This window comes from Sparus aurata, chromosome 15 (assembly GCF_900880675.1).
Source record: "Sparus aurata chromosome 15, fSpaAur1.1, whole genome shotgun sequence".
In the NCBI taxonomy this organism is placed as follows: Eukaryota; Metazoa; Chordata; class Actinopteri; order Spariformes; family Sparidae; genus Sparus; species Sparus aurata.
The window spans coordinates 3,220,946-3,233,636 of record NC_044201.1 but is presented as its reverse complement, the minus strand read 5'-3'; the positions used below and the strand labels follow the sequence as shown (position 1 = coordinate 3,233,636).

General features: G+C 43.4%; 1 protein-coding gene across 4 annotated transcripts in view; it reads left to right on the top strand.

The window, feature by feature from the left end:
• birc6 (baculoviral IAP repeat containing 6) overlaps nt 1-12,691 on the top strand; it is a 168,820-nt gene that overhangs the window by 151,224 nt on the left and 4,905 nt on the right. For all 4 annotated transcript variants that reach the window (XM_030440975.1, XM_030440974.1, XM_030440973.1 and 1 more), the window contains exons 67-71: nt 2,944-3,054; nt 6,464-6,681; nt 9,515-9,676; nt 10,024-10,101; nt 10,949-11,137. In XM_030440975.1, the coding sequence (XP_030296835.1) occupies nt 2,944-3,054; nt 6,464-6,681; nt 9,515-9,676; nt 10,024-10,101; nt 10,949-11,137 (758 nt within the window). The remainder of the gene's footprint in view (nt 1-2,943; nt 3,055-6,463; nt 6,682-9,514; nt 9,677-10,023; nt 10,102-10,948; nt 11,138-12,691) is intronic.

Here is a 12,691-nt window from a genome sequence, read left to right as displayed (position 1 = left end):
TACTTAGTCTGCCATTTTGCTTTTCGCCGCCATTTTGAAATATTGCCAATCTTCATACTTAAATTATCTCCTCCTACAGATGTAACGCCACCGACTTCAAAGTCACTCAGTAGCATCCTGTGACCTTGAAGATGAAAAGTTATTAAAATCTTTATCCTACGTCATACCTGCTGGCCACAGTGGAGCGGGCAATTCGAATCCTTCGCCGTAAAGCATCGTGTCCTCATAAATTCTTCATACAATTTCCTATCTCGGCCAAATTTTCAGGAATGTAGAGGGAGTCGCCCTGATGAGATCCGTGTGGTCATGGGGCATGGCGGTGACGCGTGGGCTCTGTAGCGCCCCCTATTGTGATGCCCCGCCTCCTACTTGTACATAGAAGGACGAAAATTGGTACGCATATTCATCATGACCAGACGCACAAAAAACCCATTTGGATGCTTACTCTCACTCCAACAGGAAGTCAGTTATTTTGATGTGTGGCGGAATTTTTGACAAATTCATGCCTAATTTGAAAATTATCTTGTCCTAGAGCTTAAACACCACAATCTTCACATTAACTCAGTAATTTTCTTCATGCCTTGGAGAACAAAAGTTATTAAAATCTTTCAGCTGCGACATACTTTAGTGGGCGGGGCGGTGGAAACCATTTTTTCCCCTCGCGGTCAAACATCAAGGCTTTATAACTTTAACATACAATTTCCTATCCACACCAAACTTCTATTAAGTGTAGAGGCTGTCTCCCCAAATAAATCTCAGCATCAATACTAAGTCGGCCATTTTGATTTTGGCCGCCATTTTGAAATATTGCCAATCTTCGTACTTAAATTATCTCCTCCTACAGATGTAACACCACCGACTTCAAAGTCACTCAGTAGCATCCTCTGACCTTGAAGATGAAAAGTTATGGAAATCTTTATCCTACGTCATACCTGCTGGCCACAGTGGAGCGGTCAATTCAAATCCTTCGCTGTAAAGCATCGTGTCCTCATAACTTCTTCATACGTCCTATCTCGGCCAAATCTAGAGGGAATCTAGAGGGAGTCGCCCTGAATAGATCTGTGCATCAATACTGTGTCATATCAATAGCGCCACCCACTGGAAACCCATGTGTGTTATGACAAGACGCACAAATTACTCATTTACACCCACACTCTCAGTCCAACAGGAAGTGGTCAATTTTGCTTAGAAGCACATGAATTTATGGTGTACGTGATGCACGTCGCCACTGGATGGCATTGTTGTCTTTCAAGGCACATGTATCCTGTCTGAATAACCTCTGAGTAATTCTATTCAATTCCAGTAAGTCAGCCGCATATTCATCAGATTTTATTGAAACTTCAAAAGGTGGCAGCACGCACTTCTTGGAATAAAAACTAGCAAACAAAGCAGAACTTAGATCAAAAGCTTGACACTGATAGACAGCCATAAATACATTGTTGAAAGAAGGCAAGTGAAGCATTATTCTACACTCATTTATGTGCAGTGATGACAAACATAGTCAGATGTACATGGCATTTGCAGGTAGTTTTGTCTACATTGCACGTTACAACAGGGCATATTTGAAGGGTAATGGGTAGAGCCACATAATGGATAAGTGAGTGGTAGTGAGCCACAGCACACAATTTTCAAATAAGCCAATTTGCTAAGAATGCCATTTCTGTGTTGTGTCTGCCCTGTCAATGTGGCACACAACAAGATGTGTGTAGTTGTGATTCTGCCCAACTTTTCCGCGATGAACGAAGTGGCTTCCCCTGCGATATGAAACAACTGAGTGAGTTCTGTGGTTAAACACAGCTACTGCAGGACGCTGGTCAAACCTGGTCACTTGACTGCTGTCCCTTTCCAAAAGGAAGAATCACATCTGGCTGCACTCCACTACCTATCTAAATCTGTGGCATTCCACTTCCATCCTCCCCTATGATGCGCTGCCTTCCTGCCTTCACGGTGACAACAGAAGGCAGTGTCTTATCTGCGCCGGTAGTCAGGTGGTTGGAATGCATGCAACATACGCAGTGGGCCCGGGTTCGAATTTAGGGCGGAGGAAGTTTACTGCAAGCCACAACCCCCCCCACTTCCAATCTATTCCCTGCAAAAACACAGGTGTCCATGCCTGAATTCCAGACAAAGGCAAAGAGAAGGCCGTAACACTTCACACAACGTAACAGTGCAGAATCGATTGTCGTAACATACCCGATTACTAAATGTTTCAGAAGTCATTCACCTGCAGTCCATTTGGGTTTCTGTGGATTGCAGGAAGTTGTTCTGACTTCACCTGAAAGCGCTTGATACTGGCAGGGGCAACCCAGCGCGTTACAAACACACGTTGGGAGAAGAGGCTGATATTCAACCCCCGCGTGCACTGTCCCAAACGCAGGCGGTTGCCGCCTCCGTGAACAACGATCAAGCAATGTGGCTTAAGGCGGTGCGCGTTTGGACGGCAGCACGCCCCGACGTGCGCGGACTGGGAGGGCCCGTTCATCACTGCTTGCAGTTTTAATTACTACTTATTACTGAATCAATATCGAAGCATTTAATTCAGTATTGAATCGAATCGATATTGAATCCAATTGCGAACTAAAGAATCGAAATCGAATCGCGAGGTTCTTAACAATACCCAGCCCTAGTACACACACCCTTTCAGTGTTTTTAATATTCTGGCTCACAGGTGTAAACTGAAGTTATCCGTTGAAAAATAGGACATGTTGATAATTGTTGTATCAAAGCAATTCTATGTCACCTAAACTGTCGTAGCTGTTTTCAGCTGTTTCTTTGGTGCTTCCTTGTGTGCATAAGAGTATGTGTGTCTTTGACAGCTACCAGTTGCAACCGGTTTCTTGGGAAGGGAAAATGGTCAGAGACTGATGTTTCTCCTTAACAGGCACTCTCTGAATGTTTCCCCTCTGCTCTTTTTTTCTCTGGTCTTGCCCACCTCTTTGCCAGAGAGGAAGCTGGTGGAGTCTTCAAGGAAGGTGTCAAGTAGGCCAAAGCCCCTCTCCATTCTACGCTCGCTAGAGGAAAAATATGTTGCTGCCATGAAGAAGCTGCAGTTTGGTAAGTTTAAATGTTTTCTTTGTCCACAATGTAAAAGTGATTTGTGATCCACAACAACATGACTTGCGGTGTTCCACTCGTAGGAGCCGAGTTAGATGGCCCTATCTTTTTACTAACCAAAGGGCACCGCCTCTCTCTTATGTCTAAGTGGGTGTCAATGTTTAAAACTGTATCTAGAAATAAACTTGTGTTGTTCCTCTCCAAGCTTGATACCAGCAAAATTCACTGATATTAAAGTCCTTATTGATAACACTCAGCCACAAGGGCTACATTTACACAGCAGGCAGATCTCAACAACAAAAACAGAACAAAAATACAAGAAATGTATACTCTAGAATATATCCATATATACAGTGTAATAAACATTGCTACAGTTGAAAATATATGGATTATTGCATATTGTTAGTCTTAATTATTGCACATTAGAGAGAAACAAACATCCAGAGTCCTCCTACTGACTTAGAGTGTCTGACACTCAGAGCAAGGACTTGAACAGTTGGATGGCCACAGGCAGGGATGATTTCCTGTGATCCTGAGCATAGTCCGGCAGATGTTGAAGGACCTCAGCCGTCTCAGAAAATAGAGACAACTCTGTCCCTTCCTGTAGAGGGCAATATTGTTCTTTTTCCAGTCGAGTTTAATATCATTGTGAACCCCCCGATACTTATAGTCCTCCACAATGTCCACACTGACTGCCTGGATGGAAACAGAGGTCAATGGCACCTTGGTCCCCCTCAGGTCCACAACCAGTTCCTTGGTCTTTGTCACATTGAGCTGTAGATGGTTCCACTCACACCATGTGACAAAGTTGCCCACAGTAGTCCTGTCCTCACTGATATGTCCAGCTATTGCTGAGTCATCTTAGAACTTATGGAGATTACAGGGTCTGTGGTGTAGGGGGTGAAGAGGAAGGGAGAGAGGACAGTACCCTGTGGGGCCCCGGTGTTGCTGACCACTCTATCTGGCACACAGTGTTGTAAGTGCACACACTGTGGTCTGCCAATCAGAGAGTCAATAATCCAGGTCACAAGGGGGGAATCCACCTGCATCACTGTCAGCTTCTCACCCAGTAGAGCTGGATGGATGGTGTTGAATGCACCAGAGCAGTCAAAAAACATGACTCTCACTCCAAGAGAGCTCCATCTGCTCCAAGATGAGTCCATTAGGGTCTTCATGATGTGGGAGGCCAGTGTCACAGGTTTGTAGTCCTTGAAGCCGCAGGGATGCTGCATCTTCATCCAGTGATGGTCCTCATTCCTCTCCAGGCCTCACTTGTGTTGTTCTGCTGAAGTTTCCGCTCCAGCTTCCTCCTGTTGTTTTCTTTACCCTCCCTGAACTTCACCTTTAGGTGTCCCTGTATTGTTCCTACCTCCTCCCTGTTGCCAGCTCTGAAAGCCCTCCTCTTGTCATCGAGGATTTCTTTGATGTCCTTTGTCACCCTCAGCTTGTTATTTGGGTAACAATGCACAGTCTCAGCTGGAACAGTGGAGTCTACACAAAAGTTGATATAGTCTGTGATGCACTCTGTGAGCCTATCAATGTCCTCTCCAAGCAATTCACAGAGTGACTGCTTGACTTAAAAACATCCCTGAAGTGTCTCATAAGCTTCCTCCGACCATCTCCTCACTGTCATTGTGGTCGCAGGCTGGCTCTTCACCAGAGGCACTTAACAGGGGTTGAGGTGCACCAGGTTGTGGTCTGACCTTCACGTTAGCATACAGCAAGTCCAGGGTCCTCTCCTCTCTGGTAGGACAGCTTACATACTTTGTGAAGGTGGGCAGAGCTGTATCCATGGTGTCAAGGTTTGAGTCACCCGAGATTGCAATGAATGCACTCTGGTGTTGAGTCTGTAATCAGGCTATATCGGAGTGGATGACGTCACATGCCGAATGTAAACGGTCGAACAGAACAGATGTGCTCTTTGACCGTAACATGAGCAGGACTGCACTACCTGTTGTTAACTAGATTAACTAGGCGAGCCCCCCTCCTTTGTCTCCCTGTCGGCCCAAACAGTCTCATCACTCTCGATTGAAACATTGTTGTTGGGAATGTCCTGGTGCAGCCATGTCTCCGTAAAGCACATTAAACTACCCTCCCAGTACTCCCTCTGATTCCTGGCTAGCGCCATTAGCTCCTCCATCTTATTAGATATTTGGCCACAATGAGAGACGGGAGACACGGCTTATATCCTCCCTGAGCCGCGTCTTCTTGGCCTTACTCTTAGATTCTGCTGATTTCTTCCTCCCCTGCACCTTCTGTGTCCTTTTCCGGATCCCTTCAGGGATGTCTGTTGATCTGGATGCCATGCCGGCCGGCTTCATAGAGAAGAGCTGATACCTTATGTAAACAATATGGCCATATAGTTGCTCTGCAACAATGACTTGGCTGATTGAAAGAAGTACTTTCACAGCAAAAAGAAAGACCAGAACTCTCTCCTCCAGCATTTTTGGAGAGGGCAAGGCTTAAGTAAGAGCTAAGCAATAAAAGTCAAAACAGTGTATTAAATAAGAAGCTAAAAAGTAGGAAAAGTAGAAAAACAAGCAGGAGCTACCGCAACAGGCTGCATGCACGGTGGCACATGTGCACTAAATAAATGATGATATTGATAATATCAATGGAAATGTACCAGTTCGCAGAAATGGAGGGAGTTCAGTTGGAAAAGCCTGATTAGATATTTTACCACACCTTCTCCGAAATCCCATTATGATGGAAACCCCCTGTGTTGGAATGAACTGTGGTAACAATCATGCAAATCACTACCACTACGTCTGGGACTGCCCTGTTAACAAGGAATATTGGAGAGGGGTGAACAATGCACTCCAAGATATTTTTAAAGGTATAATGCCCCTAGAGATTAACATAATATTTTTTGGGTGTATACATTAGCAATAGTTGAAAAAGCCCAACTTTAAATACATGGATGGACATCATTCTGGGCATTTACAACATGGAAAAGATAACAGCATTTGTCATGGAAAATTGGAATAATCTTCATCACACTGGAAAAAAAAGGGTTGACTATGTAACACCCGATAGGCCTGATTTTTATTTTCACAGATCACTGACTAAGCTGTAAAGGAAATGATTACTCCCTAATTGTACACTTCTATTTGACTTATTATTATTATTGTTTTATTATTATATTATAGTACGTTTGAAGATGACTGACCATGAGTGGACGGTGTGCACACATATTGTCTGAAATGTATCATGATGTTTGAAACTAAACGTCAATAAAAAGAGAAAAAAGACAAAAGTGTTGATTTATTCACTTTCAGTTTTTTGAGGGTCTACATTTAGTAATGACAAGTGTTAGGGTGTAGTTGCATATGAGAATGGGTACATTCCTGTACAGGAGAGTGATACGCCCCCTAAGACAACTCCTCACTGTGGTATTTTCTCTTTCCAGACACCTTTGAAATGGTCTCAGAGGACGAGGATGGAAAAGTGATGTTCAAGGTCAACTACCACTACATGTCTCAGGTGAAAAATGCCAGTGATACGAACAGTGCAGCCCGATCCCGCCGTCTCGCCCAGGAGGCTGTCACCCTGTCCACCTCTTTGCCCCTGTCATCCTCTTCCAGTGTCTTTGTTCGCTGTGACGAGGAGAGACTGGACATCATGAAGGTAAAGTGCTACTTCAACTTTACCTTCCACAAAATTGTGGTAAAATGTGTCAATGTTATGACATTATGAAAGTGTCAAATTACTGGTGTGCATGGGATACTACACTGTGATGAATAGAGACCACTAGTTTGAGAATCAAGTAAGACTGATGAAACACTGGTGTCTACCATAAGAATTTTGTACTGTTTCTGCCTCTGGTGTTTCTACCGAATGACTTGTCATACGCAGCTCTCACTCATTCACCCAGTGACATTTAATAAATGTCTCTCAGCCCAAAAGCTGATTAATAGCAAATAATTTTGCTAAATGTATAAATACTCATCCGTTTAGTTCTAAAGAAAGGCAGCAGAAGGGCACAGTGAGTGGTAAGGTGGTATTCTCATGATCTGTGAGGGGTTGATATATTTTGTACCTCACCCCTGCATACTTGGCTCAGTACTTAAACAGCCTGTTGCTGATATTAAACCCTGTCACAGTGGCACATTTGGTTCCAGTCTTGAAAAGCTTCCAAACCAGATTTGGCCAACTTTGGTTGGAAGTGCAGTTACAGTGTTGGGTCTGGAGGCTCCCCGATAGCTCATTTGGTGTAGTGCCCGACCAATTGCTGCAGCGGTCCAGGATTTGAGTCCGACCTGCTGCGCGTCATCCGCCCCTCTCATCCCATTTCTTGGTGTTTCTCCAATAAATGAAGCCATGAAAGGCGAAAAAATACTTCAAAAAAAGTGCTGGGACAGTATTGTCATGTCAAAATAAACGTATTATATGGGCAGCTCTCCATGACCTCTCAAGAAATTTTGCAAGTTTAAGTAGGGCTGGGCGATATATCGATATAAAACTTATATCGATATATTTTGGCACAGCCACTGGTCAGCATAGCGGGCTTGCCCTGAATTACAGCCACCTGAGTGCACAGTAGTCACTCACAGTAACTTCAGTGAGTTCGCGGTTCGCGCAGGTGGAGTCTCATCATCACATCAATGATCTCACGTGAAAGCCTCTCAAACAGCAGCAGCGTCTCAGAACAGAAGAACGAAACTTACAGCACAGCGAGCGAGCGCAGCCGGTTTTGACATGATACGTAACTGACTTATGTGGTAGGATTTAGTTTGGTAAAGTTGGAAATATATTCACAGATTTGAACTTCCCGGATCAATAACTCATAAGTGAAACCTTGTTAAAACACAAACGACGGCTCTTTTCTACCGTAGTAAGGAAGACAACGAGCTACAACCGTATGTTAATCAAAACGAGCGTCTGGACATTAACTCTGGTCTGTATGGTCAGCCAGCTGTGAGACGAGGGCGCAGGGACCGTCTACAAAGTGCAACACCGAAAAGAGAAACTACAAAAAATATTCAATAACTTCACTATTATTCAGAGTGTAGTGTCACCAAAATCACTCCACACATCAGTGGTCTCCTGCTGGTTATTCTACAATTTTTTTGTTTGGAAAAAATGTGCTTTGCCATAATTTTGGGGAATTTCTATTTGGGAGAAATATTCAATGACACTAATATTCAGTGAGGTGTAACAAAACTCACCTCACTCTAACTTTACTTTAAAAAACTGTTTTGTAATGTAACATTAACTTGATTTTGGTATAAAAAAATGTTTTAATACCTAATCCATGTCTTATTATAAATTAGGATGTTATGGTATCAGTCTGAATGGTAAATCAACACATTTTACTCAGTGGCCTTTGTGCCCTGTCATGTGGTCTTGGTGCCCCTGACAAAAAAAAAAAGTGAAGGCCAAATGGACTTGCCCCTAAAATGACGAAATTCCCACCCACATGTCATATTTGACTGAACATTCGCTCTCACTTTGCATAAAAATATCGGGATATATATCGTATATCGATATTCAGCCTAAATATATCGGGATATGACTATCAGTCCATATCGCCCAGCCCTAAGTGTAAGTCATCTCAGTGTTACCAACCCTGACAGCACTGCTCAATATTAATCTAGTGGTGTAAACAGGAGTGAGGATGTTTGCATTTATCTGAAAGAAGAACGCATCCACACTGCATCTTAGAATTTGACGTACACAGACCAGTAGGCCCTCCATACTGTTAGCTGGATATTATTCAGCCCTTACGAGCTGAGCCTTTTATTTACCTGTTGCCATGGTTACCCGCAGTACTGGGTGCCAGAGCACACAGCGCTGCTCTGAAAGCTATCTGTAATACTTTTGACAATTTTTACTCACCTCCAGCTCGCGCTGTAACGCATACAGCCCACACTCTCGTCGTCTCCATGATTTTTTCAGCTAGTAATAGGCCTAAAACAACCACCACTGTATCTTCCGGTTCGTCCGGAAACTGCCTATGCGAAAGTTCCTTGCAGCAGAAATATTCTGCTTCTGTTGGCTTCAGAGGGCAGTAGGAGTGAAAGCATCACCAGTCGGTGTCTGCTGTCTGCAGCTCTGAATAGCCGCTGCGGACCATGTCCTTTAATGCCAACTCATCTGCTGCTCGGCCTGTCCTCTGTTTACTCTGTTTCAAATAAATGTCCTGTTGTAATATCTGAGTCAGCCAAAACACTGTAAAATGTCTCCTCCTCAATAACCACCTCTGTCCTCATGTTTAAATGAGCGTTTGCTCTCAAACACGTGGCCAATTTGCATATAAGCAAGACAAGAGAGAAGTTTTGTATTTGACCACCATCTTACATGCCTCCCATTAATGTATTTTTTTTAATCTGTCACAACCACCGGATGCCCGGAGTTGGAGACTAGAAATCCAAGCTGAAATAGCCCAAAGTTCTCCCAAGTACCAGTGACGTCACTGGGGCTGTTTGTATTAAAGCCTCTCCCCTCTTTGTGTTTGCAGGTTCTCATCACAGGCCCAGCCGACACCCCATACGCCAATGGCTGCTTTGAGTTTGATGTTTATTTTCCCCAAGACTATCCCAATTCACCTCCTCTGGTCAACCTGGAGACCACCGGTGGACACAGTGTGCGCTTTAACCCTAACCTCTACAATGATGGCAAAGTAAGTTAAACAAATTTGGTCGTTCTAAAACACCAGTAACAAACACAGCTTTGAGCAATGAATTGAGTGTTGAGGACGTCATCAGAAGCTGCTCTGTAGTGTGGTTGTACAGCAGCTGATACCTCTCTATCTTCTGTATCTCTGTAGTAGAGTGAACAGACTGTGACTGGGTTAGGTGTTGTCTTTTCAATATTGTTGGTCTCTGTGAAGATGTCTCACTTCTCCAATATAAGTAATGCTTCAATGTGTAATGACTGTCCTTGGCTTAATGTGTCTGTGTGGGGGCATATCTGATTTTGCTGAAATTGATTGCTTCTCCTTATGTTTGGTGTGTGTCTGTTCATCAGGTATGTTTAAGTATCCTCAACACATGGCATGGGAGACCAGAGGAGAAATGGAACCCACATACATCAAGTTTTTTACAGGTAAGGGTCAAGAGCCATCATGATAGAGTTCCCTGTCTGACTGGATCAGAAGGCCGCTGTCTGAGTCTTTGTGTCACCAGGCTAGAGTAACACATCACATCCCTGTCATTAGACCATCCAATGCTCTGTTTTAATCGCCCTTGTGCTTTGACAGCTGACATAAACGATCCTTATTTTAAAGTAAAGTAATTACTTTGCCTTGGTGACAGCATGTGGTTCTTAATCAAAGGAAACGCTAACCACTGTCATTTGACCGTCCAGGTTATGCCTGCTTACACATGTCACTCATCTTGAAATCAGTTGTCTTCATTCATGTGTTCAGGCCTGATGCCAACATGTTTGGTAGGCAATCATGGTCATCAGACCACAAACTGAGGATATCAAGAAAAAGGTGATAACAGTCCACCAAACAAAGCTAAAAACTGAGCTTTGTTGGTTTGATTTTTGTGGACATTCTCAGTTTGTAGTCTTAAACTATGTTTGCTTTCCAAACCTGCAGTAAGAGACTGCTGGATAACCAAATTGGTACACATGCTCATGGATAAACACAAGTTAAAACCACTCTCAGGTGAAGTGTGAAATGCACAACCCACCCAAATATTGTTGCAGTTTGAGTGGGATGCACTGTATCATGGGAATGGCACTCTCCATTCCTCAGGCCAGTCCAGAGCAGATTTAAAAAAATCTGTATCTGTAGATGTATGTAGTTTCCTTCAGACTGGCTACAGCATTAATCTCGCTGTTAACGAAGATATATCTGAGGATATATTTGGATCACAATATTTGGAATTCCAGTACATATTATGATTCCTCCCTGCCTTTTTTTCAATCTGTCAATCTGCTATAGGTGCTAGTGTCAGTGCAGTCTCTCATTCTGGTAGCGGAGCCCTACTTCAATGAACCAGGGTATGAGCGCTCCCGTGGGACCCCCAGTGGCACCCAGAGCTCACGAGAATATGATGGCAACATTCGGCAGGCTTCCGTCAAATGGGCCATGCTGGAGCAGATGCGTAACCCCTCACCATGCTTCAAAGAGGTAGGAATCACCTGTAACACAAAATGTTTTCTGGTATTTAAAAGGATTTCTAATTCACATTCAGACTCATGGAGAGGGTGCTTATGTAAATGTTGTACTGGCACCAGAAACATGTTCAGCCAAATTCACTGAGGCACAAGCAAAGCACAGGCCCAGTAAGTAACAAAACGTTTGGGCTAGAACCAGTCTTTTCCAAAGCTTAATAAAAGCACACTGGCTCAGCACTTCTCCTTGCTGTGATGAGAACATCAGAAAAAGTTCCCTAGTTCTTAAGCTTCGTAAGCTGCAAACTCCTCTCTCCAACTTTTTACACCGTTGTCATCCTGCAGCAGTTCACTTCTTGCAAGATATGCAAGTGCTCTACAGAGGCAACTTGCCTGAGTTCCTTAAAGATGTTTGATCGCTCATCCAAAAGGCTTCTTCAGTTCTTACTGACTAGTTGGGAGTTGCAGTCTATTACTCAGTAAGAAGTGAAGGAGCCTCTTGGATGAGAGATGAAACATCTTGGAGAAACTGAAGTGCAGTTGCCTCTGTATAACACTTAGATAAACCACAAACTGGATGACTGAGAAACTTCACCATTATATTACAGTTCAAAACGAGAAGGAGACTTGTGTTTCTGCTCACAGAAAGGATCTTACTGTTTAATTCCTAATCACATGAGCCATTTTACCTGAGGCTAACATCTACAGCCATAAATAAGAACTGTTACAGCAGCCCAGCTAATTAACCAAGATCTGAGGAGGCGCTGTCATCCTTGCTGTCTAACTCTGAGAGAGGTGTGTGCAGCAGTTAGTCCTATGCTTCATTAGATACATTGTAGGGAGTAAACAGACTCATCAGAGGCACACTGATTTAACATGGGAGCCTACTTGCTCCATCAGATAATCAGCAAGTGGAAAATGATCACCTGACACTGTTGGCTCATGTTGAGAAGTTATGAGGCTATAAGCTCAACCTATCAAAAACACAGGTTATGACTCTTTATTTCACTGGTCCAAGCACCTGAGGGATGAATATAACCTCCAGTGGGAAGCTATAGCATTCAGATATCTTAGAATTACTCTCACAAATGACCTTTCAAAATCATCACAAGGAAATTATGAGCCATTATCTTGGCAGATATGCATGGATGGAATCTTATCCCCTTTCAGATTCTGAATTCAAGGATAAGTGTAGTTAACAGAAACATACCAGACTGCTATATATTTTTTGGCCCCGATCAGCAGAGGTAAATGGCAACCCATTTGGGGAATGGGATTATTGGATTTCTCAGTTTATCTGGCAAGGAAAGAAACCAAGGATCCAAATGAATATCCTACAATGAGGAAAAGAAAACGATGCTTCACAGTTAACTCCTTTGCTTTATTGGTGTCATTGGGAGTACCAGGCTGAAAGGAAGGAATTAGAATGTTCCCCTACAGGCCACAATAGCTCCCAAGTGGGGGAGATAAAGAAAAAAACCTGAGTAAAATTTGGCAGAAGATGGTTCAGTCAAGTGAAATCCATGGAATGTTAAAACTGTTCAGATGGTATCCGTCTGCTCTAAAATCC